Source organism: Physeter macrocephalus, chromosome 4, assembly GCF_002837175.3.
Source record: "Physeter macrocephalus isolate SW-GA chromosome 4, ASM283717v5, whole genome shotgun sequence".
NCBI lineage: Eukaryota > Metazoa > Chordata > Mammalia > Artiodactyla > Physeteridae > Physeter > Physeter macrocephalus.
The window spans coordinates 129,115,814-129,136,131 of NC_041217.1; the positions used below are offsets into that span (position 1 = coordinate 129,115,814).

A 20,318-nucleotide genomic window follows, 5' to 3' on the forward strand; every position below is an offset into this window, starting at 1 on the left:
CCCTGCATCGGCAGGCGGACTCTCAACCACTGCGCCACCAGGGAAGCCCCCCAAATTAGGTACTTTTAAAATACAAAACTCTGTTGGCCACATGAAATATTTCTAGTTAAAAATGCAGCCTCAAGGCTCCAAGTTTAGCTTGGTAACATTTAGTTTTAATTCTGGGGATATCACCACTCTGAACCATACCATGAAAGTCTGGTCTGTTCCATACTTATATATTTATATATTTTATTCTTTTGAGGTTTCCTTTTGTGCGTGTCCCTTCTCCCCACCAGGGTCTTACATGATTTACTTGCAGATAAAAGTGAACTCTCTCCCCATCTTCTACTTTGTTCCACTTCTTTAAGGAAGCTGTCATATTCAGCCTTTTATCAGTCTTGTGAATACATGCATGCATTTACAGTTTCCTGCTGGATTATCAATTCCTTGAGGGCAGAGGGGGTATGGAGGTGAGGTCAGCTCTGAGCTCATGCCTGCCATGTGTTATCTCACTTCATCCTCACGACAACCTTACCAGGGAGGAATTTCTAATCCTGTTTTAATTATTAGGAAACTGAGGTCCACGTAGCTTCACTAAGGTCTCACTACCTGGAAAGAAGGGCAGAGGTGGAATTCCAAGTGAATTCTGCTTGACCTATCTTATCAGCTCTTCTATACCACGCTGCCTGGCAGAAATAAGGCCCATCCTGCCCCCTTCCCCAACTCCTTCCTCTCTGCCAAGCAAACAGCAGATGCCCGCCTGATACCTTCAACAAATAAGAGAGCACACGCTTGAGCAAGTCATGTGCCACAAAAGAACTAGATCAGATTTCCGTGTTTAATGTGTACCTATGGCTTATCCTCTAGGTACCACAGGGACATTAGCTTGATGCCACCACTTTTAGTGACCCACCATACAGGTTCAGGGATATGACAACACTCGGTTAAATGCTGTTGACTTTGTGGTACATTTGGAATTACGTGGAATGTCAATGTCTTCCACTTCTTCTGGCGTTGCATTCTGTCTGCATGAGAAACTTTGGGGATAACAGGGATCCAATTATTGTGAAAAATGAAAGAAAGCAAGCCCTTAGCTAGATTCCTTGGTTTTTGGATGCTGCCACTGCACTATTCCTTTTATCTCAGCTGTTGCTTCATATGCCATTTTTACTAAGATGATGGGAGGGCTAATGGAACATTAGAAACATCACTCAGAATTCCAATTTTGTACTGAAGCAGTTTCTACCAGGGGAAAGGGAAGTCGGGGAGAGGGAGAGGGAGGGAAGAGAGGGAGAGAGAGACGGACAGGGAGACAGAGAGAGAGGGAGAGAGAGACGGAGAGGGAGAGAGAGAGAGAAAGAACTCAGTATTTCTGCTGAATAAGAAATTATTTCTGTTGAACTTTAGTAGCCTCAAACCTGTTTTATTATTCAAAGGAGAAGAGACACAGAACTGCCTGGCAGAATGAATTTATGCAGGTTCAAAGGTTTTTCTGGAAAAAAGGCAGAAAGTCAAAGCAACTGAGAAATTTAAGTTCTGCTTTGACTCTCCATAGAAACCAGAAGTTTCTATTTAGTTGGTGGGAACAATGTCATTCAGAGCCCAAATTAAGAGTCCCCAATTTAAAAATCAGACCTTTGGCTTCTCCTGTTTTCCAAAGGGAGTCTGAATACCTGGCTGTCGTGTAAAAGGCGACATTGGTTGCTTTGACGAATATCTACTCCTGCATTTTTTAGCACAGGTGTGGAAGCACACTGCTTGAAGACATTTTTTTTTTTTTTCAGGGTAGATGTGGAGAAAGCAGAATAAAAAAAGCATAAAGGCATTATTTATGCATTAAAAAAAGACCTGATTCTGGGAAGAAAAGAAAGATTTCTGGTAAATTAAACAACTATATGAAAAACAAAAATATCTGACAATTACAGGAAAGGATGCACACTTCTGTTATATTTTTGTGCAACAGTGGCAGCGATGCCTAGACAGTAGGACACGTCTGCTGTTCTCTGTGACAATAAGCCATACGGGCACACTGGGAATGTGAGAAGGTACAGTGGTGGCCATGCTGTTGGTACAGCCATGGACTTGATAATTGGTAGCTCACTTAGCACCCAGTGTCTCTTCACAACTCAGTCCCGACCCTTCCTGAGCATCTTACAGGCACTTTAGGCCCCTCCATGACTTTGTACACACCAGTTCCTTTGCCTCTAATATCCTTTGTCCCTCGCTTTTCTTTAATCATCCTTCAAGGCCCAGGGTAAGTGTTGTCTCTTTGGTGAAGCATTCCCTGGGGCTCCAGGCCAGGCAGGAGGTCAGGGCAGGGGACACCAGATGACAGCATGGATTCTTGCCAGGCCCTGAGAGTATGTGGCCAAGAGAGCCCTTGTCGATGCCGGTGTTTGCCAACCAACATCACTGGGCAGCAGGACCTATGAGTAAGCCGATTCACTGAGAACCAAGTGGGGTACCACTGGTTCTCAGTGAATAGGTAAGCAGGTACCATCGAGATGATCTGAATGCTTATTCATGGAGAAAACCCAGGAGGCAATCTGTGTGCCCAGAGGTCATCTCATGTATGCTTGGGAACGCTGAGCCATAAGCCAAACTCTCCTGGGGCTCTTATAAAAGTTTCATGTTGGAATGTATCTTTTTTGAAAACTATGTCAAAATAATTTACCTGAGCATGGAACAGGAAAGAGAGAGAAAGGTTATTTATGCATAAATAACTTGTGAGCACTGGCCCATAAGTGCACCAGGATCCTCAGGGCCTCAAGCGCAGGAAGCCAGACCTTACCATGATCACTTTCTGTTCCTGAGCGACCCCAGTAGCGACGCCTCCTTTCTGGACTGTGTGCGTGCCGTTCGATGACCGCGGCTATAAATCGAGTATTGCTGACTGTGGAAGGCAAGGATGGTTAGTCACTCTTAGGCCAGTATCTTTATTGTATCAAGCGCATTTGTGCTAAGTAGGCTCTTTCACATGATGGGGGAGTTATTCCTTGCAGAGCTAGAATGAGTAATTTTTTAACAATTCTGAGGATTAGGGGAGTTGGTTTTAGGAGACTGGGGCAGCAAGAGGTCCCTAATGACATATCTCCGACATGCATCAAGGAGATATACTCTGTATAGTTGAAGGCCAAAGTATCTCAACACACATGGAGCTCTCTTTTGATAGAGAAATGTTCTTTTTTTTCCCCCTGAGTTGTATACATTAGTTAAGGGATTTAAAAGAAATGCATACCTGATGACTCCCTTTCTAAAATGCTATACTGGAAAGTAATGAGGAGGAGAAAGAAAGGGAAGAGTAAGGTGTTTTAGGCCAAAGTACTTAATGCAACAAAGAACACCCTGAAATCTTCTGAGATGTACTAGAACAAAGCAAATACCTATGCTTATTCCTAATGAAAATGGGGGGAAAAAAGAACCCCACCATGCCAAAGCATCTTAAACTTTAATACGAGAAAGCACATTTATTCTGGATTAGCCTCCTGCTGCCACGTTCTGCATGGAAGCAGCCTGGATACTCACTGATGCCTCTGTCTTCATGGCCGTCATCATCCCTTTCATCTCTGTCATTCTCCAGGTTGGACATACGCACTGACATTTCTACCCATCATTCAAAAGAGAGAAACATGACTATTTAATCAAACAAAATCACCCACTTTAATGCCCTGCAGAGTGCTCATTTGATGACTGGATGACAGCATTCCATCAATGAACTGATGCCCCATCTCATTTTTTTTTCTTTTTTTTTTTTAAGGAGGAAGGGAGCAGGAATCAGAAGAGAGAACAAGAGGTGAATAATCCAGAGGGGCACTTGAGATTGATTTCTGGAGACAGAGGAGAAAAGATGTTGACTGAGGCTAACAGGTCTTTAACCCTCTCCTCAAGTACCTGAAACGGAAGGAAGGGGTCTAAAACCAGGGCTGACTGTGCTGATAAAATGGTGCTACAGAATCCTATAAAAGGCCAGGTCTAAGGTAACACTGGATGGCAGTCATCCTCAGTCAAACCAAACCTTACCAAGAGGAAAAGAGCTTTGTGGTCAGCTCAGTTACTAAATCAGACAACACGATCCCATGATCCCCCGACAGGATTGCGACCACATTGAAATATCCCAACATCAACTAATCACGACTGCTGCCAGGCTCCTGACCAAGTCCAGGAAAAATGATGAGTGAGCCTTATCTCCACAAAGGTCAGGGTAACACATCCCAAGGGGTTTTTAGGGAGGATGGGGATGGTTGTTAAATGGTTTTGTTCCTTGCAAACGAGCACAGATACCACATTTAACTCTTGACATGGAAGCCATAATTACCAATTAATCATTTTGTATCTGACTTCAAGTCCTTATCCAGGTTGGACAGTCCTTATCCTGTTTTAAGAGATGTGATCATTCCTTTGAATGTGTGTTCATTCACACAATATAATAATAGCTGCAATAGAAGAGATTCATGTTCTTGCCAGTAGTGACCTGAGGTATCTTTGGTCTGCCCGTCTTTTCGGAACAGCAAAGGCAGCCTATCTGAGCTTAGCGAAGAACAAAATTTCCCACTCAGCATCCCAGCTCCCCTGACTTATTCCAGAGGCAAGCTATGGCGGGCTCACGCTTGTATAAGGAGAGAGATAATCTAGGGATTTTTCTGGGGAATCAAATGGGGCTTGCAGGATTTAGGCCCTAAAGAATGAGCTGTGAACTAAAGGAGGGAAGCAGGCTTTGGGGACCTCCGAATCTACTCCACAGTAGCAGGAAACGTAGCACTGGTCTTACAGTCGCTTAAAGGCTTACAACTGGTTACTGTCCTTCTCGCCTTGGAACAACCCTGGGAGCCTGCTGCCTCCTGGGGGAGCTTTGGGATTCCTTTCAAGCTCACCTTGGGCAGCAAGAGGAGACATATGCTGATGACTCCGGCGATGAATCTGATGACGGTATGCATACACAGCCAGGACCAAGACCATGATGCAGCCCAGGATGCCTCCAGCCACTGGACCCACAGGGGCACTTTTAATCATGTTCAATGTGACAACCTCATCACCTTCATTAAAATAAACAAACAGATGTCCTTCATAAAGATTTCCCAAGTGTAGCAGGAGATGGGGACGGAGGTTGGGATGGGAAGGAATGCAGTGGGAAGGGGTTTAGTGAAGATATGTAAGAACGGCTGCTTTAAGCTTTGCATCCCTTAAAGAAGACCCACCGGGATGCGGGAACAGGGCTTCCTTTAATTTCTGGTTCTCGGATGAAATGTTGCTTGCTTGCAGAGCACACAATTGGCAAGGACTTGCGAAATAAGTGAGTGGTTGAGGATCCCTTAAACATGCAGTGCCCAGTCTAAGGGCCCAGCCCTGGGCTGTGCGCTACTCTTACTACAGAGGTGAGGCAGGGCAACGTGGGTCTCTTAGCACATATTTACTCTACATGGTGTCATTTATTTCAGTGGCTCAGTCACGGGACCTCCAAAAAGGATCAAATTTCAAAGCTTATTGGGTTCCCTTTAAGACACTATTTGCACTTTTCAGATAGGAAAGTGCAGGTGGGCATATAAAGTGACTTCTTGGAGCAAGGTCACTTCAACCGTGTCCTAACCTGGTCCGGTAGTCATACGAGAGCTCAGAACCCTTCCTCACATAGGAAAAGCTTTTCTTCCACAGACAGGCTAATGTGGGGAGATGTCAAAACAGGCATTCACTAAAGGCTTAAATATCTTTTCACTTGCCAACTAAGCTTGAGGAGCTTGTGGTAATTCCAGAAAGACACTGAGAAGGTCTCAGGGTGGGTATGCAGGTAGTATTTTTGAGGTCTTGGGGCCTAATCCTTGTGGTGATCCTCCCAACAATGTCCCTGTCCCCCACCCACAAGCCACCCCACTGCACTGGATAGCTCTGGCTTTTGCCGACCTCAAGGACCTAAATACTAATTTGTAGCCATCAGATTTCTGCCTTCAAAAGTTGTGAGGGAAGGTAGCAGCAGGAAAGCAATATGCACGGGTCACTCCGCCCATTACCAGCCCTGTGCTTCTGACAGCTGGGATTCACATTCACACAAGCCCACAGTTCAGTTGCTCAGAAATCAGGCCTGATATTTCTCAGAACAAGCTTTATGGGAATGAATTCCAGGCTTGCAAAATCTGGCAGGAAAGATGGCTGCTTACTCTGCACAGTAGAGCTAGCCAGCTTTGAAAGTAATTCTTTGCCTTGGTTTTGCAACTAAAAACTACTGGCAAAGAAATCAGGGAAGTAGGGTAGAGAATTATTTTAAGATCTTTGTCCTAGTATAGAGGCAAGAAAATATGTTTTCAAGAATCAAATTATTCTGGGTTCCCCAAAAACATACCTATTGCTCCCATGTCATCAACGTAGGGACTTTTGGCTCCAACGATCCCCCCAAAGCATTCTTTCTGGGGTGCACAGTAGGATTTGTCCAGGTGGGTCTTGCCATCGCTGTCTACCATGCACCATTCACAATCCAGCACACCGAAGCAGTCCCTGCCAGAAAGACAACGCTGAATGTTCCAGAAAGCGGTGTCATGCAGGGGAGAACACATGGACTTGGGCATCAGATAGCTCTCAGGGGTTCCATGACTCACTACTGCTATAACTCCTGGAGCCTGAGTTTCCTTTCCTTATAAAAGGAGAACAGCCATAGCCTGCCACGGAAAAGCTGTCTAATGTCCCTCAACAACTTGGAGATGAGAGAAACAGAACTACTCTCTGTGAATAAAACCATGAAGTCCACACATCATGGATTAGTGCAGGGTCACTCAAAAGCATCTTAAAAGACCACATGGCCCCAAGGTTTGTTAGACTTTGGCCTAACACCCCCCAGGTATATGGTCATTAAATAAAAAAGAAAAAGGAAGGAAGGAAAAATTGATCAAACAAGTTGGGGAAACAGTGGATAAGTTAAACAGATTTCTTTGCTGCCGGTTTCTTAGAACTTTTAACATGTTGAGTGCATTCTGACACAGTGTTTCTCAAGCTTAATAGGCTTTGGGTTACTGCATAACACACCGAATTAATCTATCTGATGCCCTACCATTCCTTTGCTAAAATACATATTGAAAGTAAAACTGGCTGCCCCTTTTACCCACTAATTTTGTTGAATCAAATGGCAGCTTGCAGCTGTTTAGCTCCAAACACCCTAGGGAGGAGGGGGAGGGAGCAAGGAGCATGTGGTTTTTAGTTCTCAACACTACTGTAAAGCATATCTGCTTTCTAAGAAAGAACTGATGAGCTTCAATGTATCACACATAGAGCTGGGTTCTGTTTCTAGAACGCATGAGTTCCTGCCCCCTTGCCCTTGCTTCTTCAGGCCATTTCCTCTCTTACTCCTCTTATTTCAAGAATAACTTTCCCATCCACAGACGAGGCTACTCAGATATGGTACATGTGCCAAATAGCTGTAACAAGTGGAAACCAAATAACATTAAACCTGGTAGATAAAAGGCTTATCAAAATCAGTTCTGGATCTGAAAAACTGGTACATCTTTTTAAAACATCAAGAATGGGGATGATAAATACCATCTGGAAAAGCTCGACGAGGCTGCTGGTCCCTATTCTTTACTAGGTTCTGCTCCTGGAGCTATGATGTAGACGTGAAATCAGCACCGGGCCCTGCTTACCCACTCTCCATCCTCTGACTGCACCTGCTGTTGACACACTGGTGAAGAGCATCCTGCAGGCCAGGGTCAATAGCTGTGTACGTCACTGGCTCCTGGTGTACTTCACAGCTTGGGTTTCTACGTAGGAGCAAGTGTGAAGGTTAGGACCAATACCATCCATATTCCAAACTCATCATGCCCCTGGCGCCTGAGAGTGTCAAACAGATCTGGGTTTGAATCCTGGCTTTGCCACTTAGCTCTATGAAACCTTGGGCCAATCTGGCCTGAAAATCTGTCACTGAGATAAATAATGCTATATTATGTGCGAGCATCTGTGTGTGTGAAATGTTCCTACATGTTTATCAAAGGGTTAATTTGAAAACGAAGTGACAGGGTCTCCCTGGTGGCGCAGTGGTTAAGAATCTGCCTGCCAATGCAGGGGACGTGGGTTTGAGCCCTGATCCAGGAAGATCCCACATGCCGTGGAGCAACTAAGCCCATGTGCCACAACTACTGAGCCTGCACTCTAGAGCCCTTGAGCCACAACTCCTGAAGCCCGGGTGCCTAGAGAACGTGCTCTGCAACAAGAGAAGCTACCGCAATGAGAAGCCCATGCACCACAATGCAGAGCAGCCCCCGCTCACCACAACTAGAGAAAAGCCCACACGCAGCAACAAAGACCCAACGCAGCCAAAAATAAATAAAGTAAAAAAAAAAAAAAAAAAAAAAGAAAGAAAGAAAACTAAGTGACTTACTGGGCATACAGTATCTGACACATGTTAGGCACTTAGTTAATGCTTGTAACAGTCTCATATTTTTTGTAAGTAGCACATATACTCAAAAATTTTTTAGCATTTATATTCAAACCTGAAAGTGGACTTCACTTTAAGACACTATGGAGTTTGAAAACTGGCTCACTGAACAGTTCCATCATTAGAATGAATCACCTTCTTATACTTCCAACTCGAAACAAATCTATAAACAAGACTCCCATTATAAATATGCACATACACACACATTTTAAATTTACCTGTTCTCTGCATTGGTGAGGTTGCCAGTGCACTCATTGACCTCTAGAGGGCACTCACAAGGACATTCACATTCATTTTGTTCCATTCTGAAAAGGAAAAAGCAAGTATGCAGAGGGTTGATAAGCTATATATTGTATATGCACTGACTGAAATGAAATAAAGACACCATGAGCTAGTTAAAAGGGACAGTAAAAGTTATCACTGAAGGTTTAAATACACAACTGACCTCAATCCATTGTTCTTTGGACAAGGATGCTACGAACAACACAGCTCTAAATGCTTTTGTAACCAGGACTTTCCTTTCCTCTAGGACACACCTGAACACTTCAAGTTTATTTTGCAGTTGGCATCAGTTAAAATATTCAGTAGTATGGTTAACAGAGAATATGACCCGTCCCATTTTTACCGGTGACAGTTGAGACAGAGCCGGTCCACCATGCTACAAGCACAGAAGGCAAGAGAGTCACACGTTTCGTTGACAATGCCGACAAATGCATTGGTTCCCGGGATCCTCGCCAGTCTGTATTTAGAACAGTGACTGCCGTGCACAAGGTTCGTCAAATCCCCCTATAGACAACAGAGTTGTCAGAAGTGACAGACAACAATGCAAAGATTCAGCTCTACCATCCTGAAAACAACCCTTCAACCAACTGCTGAATATAGTTCAATCCAACTAAAGCAAGCATCCTTTTCTTCCTTCTATAACAAGAAAATGTGATACCTGGCTTTGTGAAATGTCTACAATATTTGAAAGCCAATGATTCTAAAGCAGCATTGTAAAGTTGAGTATGGTCATTTTTTCTGCACGTGTCATGTGTAGTAGGCCAATTATTTAAGCCCATGTTGGTTTCCATGCCAGTTATCCCTTATGTGTGCATGGTGAGGATAAGCCTAACCCTGAGAATCATGGCACTGAATGGTTTCTTAGAGGTCTAGATGAATTCTTTACTGCCTGGAAGATGCCCACCTTTACAATATAAGCAATAACATAGGCTTATCAGCCTGTTAGCTCCAATAACCAGGAATGTTCCAATTCCATTTTGGAATAACTTGGGCCATTAAGAATTTATTCTAATTCATATTCCACTAAAATTTGCATGTCTGAAAAATTTCTACTGGAATATCCTAGCTTCTCTGCTGAAGACTCAGGAAATCATTGTACAAATGACAGAAGATACACAGAGTAAGGCAGACTTTCATATGACAACTTTACCTGACAGCCTCTCTCTGATTACACTCATGTTTGTCAATGTCTCCTTTACAGAAAGTGCTCATCAGAATGGGTATGGGGGTTGAACAGAGTCATAATGACTGCCCTTGCTTTGAACACACTATCCTATTAATATATTCATTCTTAAAACTCTTCTAGTCCCCTACACAATTGTTTTTGCAATCACTTTTTCTGCGACTAAGTTCAGGATTTTCATTTAACCTCTTTTGTTTTTGACTTCAAGCTAATTTTATTTATTTAAAAAATTTTTTATTAGAGTACAGTTGATTTACAATATTGTGTTAGTTTCAGGTGTACTAACTCAATACATCTTTTGATTATCTTTTTAATAATACATGTAATGATTTGTGAATACATTTACTTCTTGTGAATAACTTTTTGAATGTTGGTTCTGTCATGACCCATTCTCTCTCAGCTAGGATTATTTACAAATTAATAAGTATATCCTTAAGATCTCTAACCATATCCAGGTAAATCTGTAGCATCTCAAATCACAAGAGAGTATTCTAAGCTTAAAAAAAAAAAAGGAATTACTTTTGGATGATCTACATAAGAGCTCTCATCTAACAGGGTGGATGACCAAGAACTAACCTAATTTGGCTTTAAGAATTTAGGGAGACTGAGTAATCTCTAGAAGACAGGAAGAGAGGACCACATGGTGCCACATATATTTATACAAGAGTGTGGGAACAGACTTCAGCAGACATTTCAAAGGGCTTAGATTGGGTAAGTCTTTAAACAAACAAAACCAAAGCAAAATACCAACTGTGAAACCTTAAAACACTCACTTCTCCATTCAGGGCTTTATATCCCACAACCATCAGACTGGGGAGTTGGACTAAGGTCTGTCATGTCCTATCACTCTAATTCCCAGGCAATGAAACAGCCGGTAATAGCTAACATTCAGACACAAACCGTGACTCCATTGCAATTCCATAGCCGGATGGGAGAAGAGAGCGTTGAGGAATCAACTTACCACTAGGCTCGTGTTGAATTTATAAAACCTCTGGACCGTTCTGTCACTGAAGCTGTTGCACAGGTTCTTCTTTACAAAGTTGGGGTGGTTCAGGATGTCATTTGCTACCAGGGGTTCCTACCGAGGCCAAGCAGAACACAAGACAGATGCCATGTGGTTAGTGAGCCACAGCCCGTTGGAGAACTGGACTCTAGCTTCGTGACAAATACCTTGTGGGTGATGTGCTGCTGTTCCACGGGTGCATGTCCTTTGGGGTCAATGAGGGTTGGATGCGCCACCAGATAACCCCTGTCCTCCATTATGAAGCACCTGTGCCAAGACAATGACATTCCTCATTACAGAAGCTGCTGTTCTATGCTTTTGGAAAGCATCTATCTTACTAGCCCTGACACCAACTGCATTTATCAGGTTCTCAATATTCATGGACGAAATGAAGGAAGGCTGGCAGTCAGGTGACAGACACATTAATTCTCAAGACGTTGGATTACCTGGCATACGGTTTAAGGCGAGAGAGTTACACCTGACTCTGAGGTCACCTACATACTTCGTACAGAATGTGACCACCCAGACTAAGTAAGATGGGCTCAAAGATCTTTTGCAAGAATGTATAAAGTGGGACATTTTTTTCTTTTTTCTGGGGAGGGAGATTCCGAAAGAAGCAGTCTTGGGTATTTACAGGCACAAATTTTAGATAAACCATACAATTTCCTCTTTCAATGACAAACATACCTAAAATACAACGTTCAGAGGACACGCAAAAACATATTTGATGGAAACACTAAATAAGTGAAGCTAGAACTGCTTTAATCAAGATTATATTCTGCTCTATTTTACTTTCCATTCATCATAACAGTTTGCTGTGAATCCTGCATTTCCCCATTAAGGGCCAGTGTGAAATTTAGCAGTGATATGAAGCATGGGCCATGAGTTGGAAATAAGAAAGCTATTTAAAAAAGTGGCCTGTATTAAATCAAGGGAATGCCCTTGCTTTGATCAGACATGCTCTTTTGAAATTCAGGTGGCAAAGACTTTTGGTTCCATGAGCCTCTTTCTGGGGAAATGTACAAAGGAACAGTCTAAGCATCTGAAAATCTCACAAAGACTTTGGTATAATAACAAAGTTCACATCAAAAGTACTACCCAAGAGTTCCCTCTGGTCTTTCTAGCACCCAAGATATGGGAAACCTCTAATTACTGACTCATAGAGAAACAAGAGCTTTTGGAGAATTCTATGTCACAGTTACTCTTGTTAGAAGCCAAATCTGTCCATCTAAGTCATAAACAGCATGCATCTTAGAAAAATAAAAGAACAAAAACCTCCTTAATAGAACACCCAGGCAATGGACTCAATTTCTGACGCTGACTATGACAATGTGCTTGGCATTCAACTGGAGATACCTGACATCTTTTTCTTTGTATTCTGCAGCTAGATAGGATATGGGGTCCCTGAAGGGCTCACCTTATTTTGTTGCCACCATCTTGGTTACAAACTGGTAATAAGTCCATCAGAACCTTGTAGAAGTATCGAAGCGTGAAGTCAATGCCCATCACAGCCACAGTATGCCCGGAAGACAGCTGTGTACTTCATGTGAAAATGATCAGTGAGAATAAGAGGTGTGTCTTATTTAAAGGCAAAAGCTATGTTCACTCATAAGGACATTGTATGGTATCAGAAACACATGCCTCCTGTTCTCCGCACTTTCCACCCTTGGAGAAACAATTAACTAAATGACTAACTTAGCATAACATGGAGATTTGACAAGAGAAAAATGTAAGATTAAAAGTAGGACTTCCCAAATAAGACTAGCCCAAAACATGGGCAGCTGTGGAATATGGCTAGTCCTAACTATAGATGTTCAGACAATGGTGGGATTATTCTTTGTCAAGAATATGGGGGTAGTTGGGGGGATAGGCATCAGCTGGGAGGTTTAATGTGTGGCTGTTAGGTTCCTTCCAACAAGGAACCTTTATTTTTCCTTCAATTATTTTTTTCTAATCGAGGTATAGTTGATTTACAGTGTTGTTAATTTCTGCTGTACAGCAAAGTGATTCAGTTATACATATTTATACATACTTTCTTTAATATTCTGTTCCATTATGGTTTATCATAGGATACTGAATATAGTTATCTGTGCTATACAGTAAGACCCTGTTGTTTATCCATCCTATATATAAAAGCTTACATCTGCTCACCCCAACCTCCCACTCCATGCCTCCCCCAAACCCCTCCCCCTTGGCAACCACCAGTCTCTAACAAGGAAACTTTAGACAAGGAGCCTGAGTGATGTCCTTAGTTATTTCCTTCATTTTATAGATCATGATAAATCTATAGTTATTAATCTATACATCTCATTTTATAGAGCTCTCAAAGGTTAATTAGTTTTAGGTCATACAAAACTTAGTGAAAACAACGTTTTGTTTTCTTTCTATAACACTAAAGTTGGCTGTACTCAAAACCCAGCTCACATTCTAGAACGAGACTCTCCTGGTTCACAGGCCAGTTCTGTCTCCATTCTAAAATGCTACTCTCAAAAATAGAAGCACCAAGGAAGAGAAAGCTGGGCAATACAACATGATGCTTGCTAGCCTTTTAGCTCTGGAATCAATCAGATCTGGGGTCAAAACTTGGCCTTGTTGATTTCTATCTATGTGGCTCCTGGGATGCTACTTAACCTATCTAAGCCTCAGTTTTCTTATCTGAAAATGGGGTTAATAATAGCTCAGAAGAAACTTCCCAAAGTAAAGTCCTCTTTGGGAAAATCAAAACTTGGGAGTGAAATTAGCTTTGCTGTGTAGACAACTGGTTACTAACAACAACACTGATACTAACATATTAACTCAACTCACCACTCACCACCCCCATCAAAAAAAAAAAACAAACAAACCCCAAAAACCAGAAAAACCAAACAAACAACAAGAAAAAGGGACCATGACCCATAATGAAATTTCTATCAGAGCTTTGCTGTCAAAGCTGTTTTTGGCATGGGATGGGGGAAGACCATGTTGTGGGACTGCCTTTGAGAGGCTATTGCCTCAATAAGAGCCCCTATTATTACTTAAGTAACTTAAATTCTACCATGGAAGAGCTCCAAGACTCAGTTACCTTACGGGATCTGTGCATTGTAGAAAAGAATATTTTGCTGAAGTATTAGTCAGAAGAAGTCTAAACTTCTCTTGATTGTTCGGGAAAGAGTGATGAGTCTAAACAATAGCCATCATTATGATAATAGTAATGGCTTCCATTTACTGAATGTTCACAATTTATAGGCATTCTGGTAGGCATCTGAATATATCACTTCAATGATTTCTCACAGAAACCTTATGAGGCATTATTTCCAGAAAACTGAAGCTTGGGGAGATTAAGTATTTGGCTAAAGTCACACAGTGAATAACTAGTAGAAGCAGGGATTTAAACTCAGTGCCTTCAACTCCAAAGCATATATTCCTAACCAATAGGGTTTCTGCTTCCTTAGATCTGCATGGTACGCAAGAGTTTCCAAGCAATTTTAAACCATCTACTTAATTTCCTGTGAATACATCAGAAAGGAATTATAGTTCCTATTTTATAAATGAAAAATTAGGTTTAGAATGGTTAAAAGACTTAAAGAAGATTGATCACCTTTTATTTATGGTTTAGAGACTAAATCTGGTTCTTTCTACAATACTACAGTTGCCTCAGTGAAAAATACAATTCAGGTTTTGTGGGACAAGTTGATTTTGTTTCTAAAATTCCCCTGTATGATTGCCATCTGCCCCTGTTGATGATAAATGTGCTGAAGTAAAAGCATATATTATATATTGCCCATGGAAGTCGAGCATTCATATTTTCACCTGCATTTAAAAAATGTACATGGTTACCATAGCAACCCATAAAGAATACCATAGAAAAATCAAACTAAGCCTACATTTCTCAGCACAACGGTCCATGCTGTTTGCAGCGCTCTGGTGAGATTTTCACTGCCAAAGACTTGTCTAACCAGTCCCTTAACCATTGACTGTACTTCATCATCACTACCACATTATCATCCTCCAAAGAATGCATACCTAGATTCTCAGGCCACTAATAATGCTGATGAAAGAAACTGTTTAACTGATAAGTGAGCACTGAAAAAACCTGTCCTCAAGCTCTCAGCCCAACCGCTTCTGAAAACCAAGGAAGAATTAGAGTGCTTCACAACAAGTTGAACGTTGGCTTAAGTTCCCTCTTCTGACCCATTAATATGCAAGAAATTTAAAGCATGAATAGCATGATAATAAAAATAACTACCATTTATTGGGGATTTCACATTGGCAAGTATAGTGCTAAGCATTTTACATGCATTATCTCTAATTTTCATTATGTTAGTTCAATTTGGGCATTGTTACCTCTGTTTTCCATATGAGGCTCAGAGAGTCATGGAACATAATAATAATAAAAGTATTTAACATTTATTGAGCCCTGACCATGGGCCACACACTGTTCTAGGAGGCTCACGTATATTATTTACGGTAATCTTTAAAGAATAATTTGAGATAGGCCCTAATAGCCCTCTTTCACAGGTGAGGAAATCAAGGCAGAAAGGAACTTGTTAATAGTCATATAGACAGTAAATGACAAATCCGCTTTTTCAGAGTGGAATCACATCTTAGGAGGAGGGCAGGTTCTCAGGTTGGCACATGAGACCAAAATCACTGGTAATCATTTGGAAAAAGTACCTCAGCAGAGCCCACCTATACACATTAAAGCTATAGTTGCTTTGGTTGAAAACCAGAAGCATTAATTGACTTGCATTCTAAATCATGATGAATGAAATAGATGGCTTTAAATAATAAAAACACGCTCAGCTAAGGAAAATGTTCAAATGGTCAAGTCCATGGGACTGCATATTGATCAAGGCAAGAGCAGATACCTATTCCTGAAATATACTGTCATTGAGTGACTGATGGACAGGATTTAAATGGCCATTTAACTCTTGTTAAACTCGAATAGCTAAACTTGTGTGGGCTAAATACACAATAAACAGTAACCAAATAAGGAAATTGAACGCAGGTTTTTTCTAAGTTGAAAGCCCATCATATTTCCATCATGTATCATTTGGGCTGACACCATAAATATTTATAAATAAACGAAAAGAAAATTCTTCCACCCATCCAAATTCTAATACAAACATGTATATGAGCATAAAAATCTGCACCTCTCTGTGATCTCCTCCCCCCGCCCAACAAAAAGAATACTGTGTAGAAGGAAAAGCTAATGGCTCTTGATAATGAGTGGCAGATGGGAGAAGCCAGGTGGAATGTCAAAGCCTAAGTAAGACACACACAGGTAGGTAGGCATTCTCTCCCTGCTCCCCCAGCAACATCTTTAAGAGCCCAATTCCGGCCCATGTCCTTGTCATCAAAGACCAAGGTGACTGCTGCCCCCTCAAAGAAAACACGTTTGTTTAATTTTTCTCAATTGATTAGACTATATGGGAGAAATGACAAGTTTTGCTATTCAGACAATAGTAGGTGTATGCCTTACAGACGGCCTGTTAATGAAAACATTGAAAAGATCTGTTCTAAAAGAATGTTTACGTGTTTATATGTGATGGAGCCAAACAGATACCATGTCCTGAAAAGAAATCAATATTTGGCTGGCAGCAGGGCCCTGCCTGCCATGGAGACACAGGTCATGATATTGAAATTCCACATAGCACTGCTTCCCAATTCTTGATTCCAACGTACTAGAGTTAGAAGAATTCTACTGAATGTCAGCCATTTGATATATAATGAGCACTGTGAAAAGCCTAAAGTTAAGCAAGAAAATCTGTCTCCCATAAATTTTAAGGCATCATTACAGATACCAGTCAAAATATGGTCTTTATTGGTTGCTAGGGAAAAATAGCGATTTGTATAATGAAGGGATTAAAACAATGTGTTTGGACTTGCCTCTCTACCCAACATTTCACTGACATTTGTAGCTTAAATACTGAAACCTCAAAAGCCAGAAATGTAAAGCACCCTAAATATATTTACAGTAATACTGACATTTTATAGTATGCTTGGAAAATCAATTTTCAAAATGCCTTTTCATTCCTCAAGAGAGAGCAAGGACAAAGTAAAAACAGCAAAAAAACCATAACAACAAAAACAACAAACTCCTATATAATTCTAAAGAGACCCAAATACAAAAGGAAACAATCTCAAGTCTTGATACATTTTTTTCTTCACTAAAACTACTCTGTTCTTGGGAAAACACTCTCTGATAATAATAATTGTCAGGCTCTTGGTGCTATTTCTTTGATTGGTTTACAACTGGCATTTCTAGGAACTGCTTTACTGAATCTAACATCTTTCTTTTTCTTTTTCATAAGCACCTCACGGCCACTAACAGGGCTAGATGCTTCTGACTGACTCCATCACACGATAATCGTGTGAGGTAAGTATTATTCCCATTTTACAGACATCAGGAGGAAGGTCAGGGTATCCAAGATGGCACAGCTAGAGAAGATATTCAAACCCCAGCTTGCCCCACAACAAAGGTCATACTTTTGCCACTAATTCTTAGTGTCTACTATTCTGTTCAGATTTTCAAAGTATCCTTAATGTGTTTAAGAAATGAGTAAAAATTAATTGAAATATTACCTGGATGAATGAATTGTATGACTGATGGTCACTACATAGCCAGCTCCTCCAACGTCTAAGTAAGGTCCAGTCAAAGAAATCAAACCTGGATTAGCTACTGCGTGGAGATACCTAATGGAGACCAAAGAAAACTTGAGGGTATGAACAACAACTTTGCACATTTCGAAGAAAAGTGAGCTCGTAACCCTAAAAAAATATGATAAATTGTGCTTATGTTACATTGAAGTTCAAAAGGATTCCTCCCTTTTATGTCTGACTGTGGCATCAGCAACAAGGGGTCAAGAAAAATATGAAATTCTCTTTAAAAAAGATGCTGAACTCAGTAAATACGTGAGCTTTTAATAAGATCTGTAGTAGAGATGTTTTAGAGGCTAAAACAAAAATTAACAAATCAAGTAGAAACAAATAAAACTGGGCACGTAGAAATGTCCCCTGGATTGGTAAAGGTGGGGGAACAGGCAGTAAAACTAGTGGTCACTCATGAGTGACTCAGTTACTAAGCAGCACAAGACTAGAAATCCTATTTTCATGCCCAGGTTGCCCTTCTGCTATATCACCTGACTAGCTTTTGCTTTTGAAAATCAGAGTAAAAATAAATCCCAGAAGTGAAAAAGTGTTTTTCAGTTTACATGTGTTCATTTTTCACAGGTCACATATGAGCTGTCATTTGATGCCATAATCACACGCAGTGACATTAAGTATACCCACTGGGGACACACTGCATACAAGATGGGAATCAAACCACTAGGAACTGAAATGGTCAAGTATAAAGTATTTCAGTCTCAAAATTTCAATGAAGAGATAAAAGCATTGTAGACAGAGGAAGCCCACAAAGCTTTTGTTAACACTACATTTAAAAAATGATTCAAAAACATATTTTCACTGTCATGAAAAGTATCTTCTCTAAATATGACTGCCTGAAGTTGCTTTATTGTGTGTACTTATCATGTCTCTTCGGGACTGGCGGGGGGAAACCTTTGATAATGGAAGCCCCTAAAACTCACCATTGTCTCCTAGTGGGATCAAATGCTTTGTCCATGAGGGAACCAGGATAAATTCTGAGGACGCCATTGGGCGTTGCTATGTAACGGCGGACAATGTAAGTGTTCAGGCTACTCATTTCCATTTGTGTCATCCATTCATCTGTGACGTGGCTGGTAGCCATTACTTCATTTCTGACAGAGAACTGGGAAACAAAGGAAGACATAGCAGGGATCCTTTAAGACTCACATGAAAAGAGAGAGGCCTGCTGGCAGAGCTTCCCAAAGCTCTCTTGCAGAGAAGCCAAGCCCAATTACTTCTTAAAAATCTTTCCACAGCAGATGGATACAGCCAAACTTGGTGAAACAAAAGCTTCCTGAAATATAGCCAGTGGACGTGTGATTTACTTAATTGTTCATCCTAGCTAGGCTTTCTGTGTTTAAGAGGAAAGATCCTATAATGCAGCATTAAATACACACCCAGACACACATACAAACACGTGTACACACATCCCCTAAATCTCTGCTTCTTAAACTGCATATTTATCTCAACAGACAGTAGGGGCACTTTACTTCATTCCCCTGGGAAAAATGGGGCTGGAAAGTTTCACTGGTCTCTAACTCACACCCCCCTACCTAGAAAGCCCCTAGTGCATCTAAGGCCTGAAAGAGATTCTTCATCTGGCCCATAGGGCTTCTTAATCCATCAGAAGGGTCCTCGCCGGCCAGCCTCCCCTGGGCCACACACTCTGCCTTTCTGGCTCTCCAGCTGAGAGGCACAGATCCAGAGCTCGGCTTCCCACTTCAAAGGTTCCCTACCAGAACCCCCTCCCAGGCCTGTGGAGGGGTGCAGCAGAAATGCAGCCCCGGGACAGCACTCACTTTGAGCCCCGGGTTAGCAATGAGGCGGGTGTTGTCGCTGAGATAGGCTGTGTAGTGCTCCACCATGCGCTTTGTCTCCGGCTGGCTGAGGTGCTCATAGGGGGAGGAAAAGCTGCCAGCAGACAGCATGACGGTTGGACTTTCTGAGAGAGAAGCAAACAAAGCAGGCCTGAGAACACGGAGCCTGCATCTCAGGCCCAAACAAAAGCATGGCTAAGGCTCTGCCCATCTGTCAGCTGTGGTGGCTTAAAGTCCTCCCTAAGGAAAGCAAAGAACTCCACACTGGAAGGAGCTGGGAAAGAAAAAAGTCAGATCCTCTCCCTGCAGGGAGCTTACAGTCCTGAGTGAACCTAAAGAGATAAAAGGGCTGAAAATGACAAATAGTCAACATATCTTAGGTCTCCATATAATATCCTACACTTATTAGGGTCGAGGAGGCAGCATGAGACATGGAGCCAGACTGGGTTGAGCCTGGGCTCCACCATTTCCTGGCTGTGTGATGTTGGGCAAGTTGTAATACATGTGATGTTTTTATCATCTGCAAAGTGGGGGAAATAGCAGCGACGACCTTATAGAGTTATGGTATTATATTAGTTAATCTACGCAAAGCAAACGATTTAATAAATGTAAAGTATTTAGAACAGAGCTTGCACAACTCAAGTGCTTCTGTAAGTGTTAACTCTTATTGTTCATATTAGTACGATTATCGAGGAAGAAGGAAAAATGGAATAGTGGAGTCGACGCAAAAAGCAACTAAAAAAATTCTTCTCACAGACGGGGACAGCCAAACATGGCATAAACAAAATCTATGGCAATGGAGTAGTTAATATACACATATTTAATTGTTGGTCTTATCTAAGAGGAAAAGCCCAGTTCTCTATTTACGACAGAAATCCTTGCAATGAATTACATTTTGAAACAAAAACACTACATCTTTGTCTCTGAAATTTTACTCTTCAATCGTATATTTTAAAAAGTGTTAGAAAGCACTATCACATGTCCTATCTCATTTAAATCTGTGGGTCCTTTTCT

At 41.5% G+C, this 20,318-nt stretch overlaps 1 protein-coding gene across 2 annotated transcripts in view; it reads right to left on the minus strand.

Annotated features, from left to right (window-relative positions):
• CACHD1 (cache domain containing 1) overlaps positions 1 to 20,318 on the minus strand; it is a 217,369-nt gene that overhangs the window by 11,909 nt on the left and 185,142 nt on the right. For both annotated transcript variants that reach the window (XM_024119787.3, XM_028489306.2), the window contains exons 14-26: positions 19,287 to 19,429; positions 18,429 to 18,610; positions 17,425 to 17,535; positions 12,278 to 12,400; positions 11,028 to 11,127; positions 10,819 to 10,935; positions 9,018 to 9,178; positions 8,611 to 8,697; positions 7,602 to 7,718; positions 6,314 to 6,465; positions 4,854 to 5,015; positions 3,508 to 3,585; positions 2,774 to 2,875 (exon numbers count right to left, since the gene is read on the minus strand). In XM_024119787.3, the coding sequence (XP_023975555.1) occupies positions 2,774 to 2,875; positions 3,508 to 3,585; positions 4,854 to 5,015; positions 6,314 to 6,465; positions 7,602 to 7,718; positions 8,611 to 8,697; positions 9,018 to 9,178; positions 10,819 to 10,935; positions 11,028 to 11,127; positions 12,278 to 12,400; positions 17,425 to 17,535; positions 18,429 to 18,610; positions 19,287 to 19,429 (1,635 nt within the window). The remainder of the gene's footprint in view (positions 1 to 2,773; positions 2,876 to 3,507; positions 3,586 to 4,853; positions 5,016 to 6,313; positions 6,466 to 7,601; positions 7,719 to 8,610; positions 8,698 to 9,017; positions 9,179 to 10,818; positions 10,936 to 11,027; positions 11,128 to 12,277; positions 12,401 to 17,424; positions 17,536 to 18,428; positions 18,611 to 19,286; positions 19,430 to 20,318) is intronic.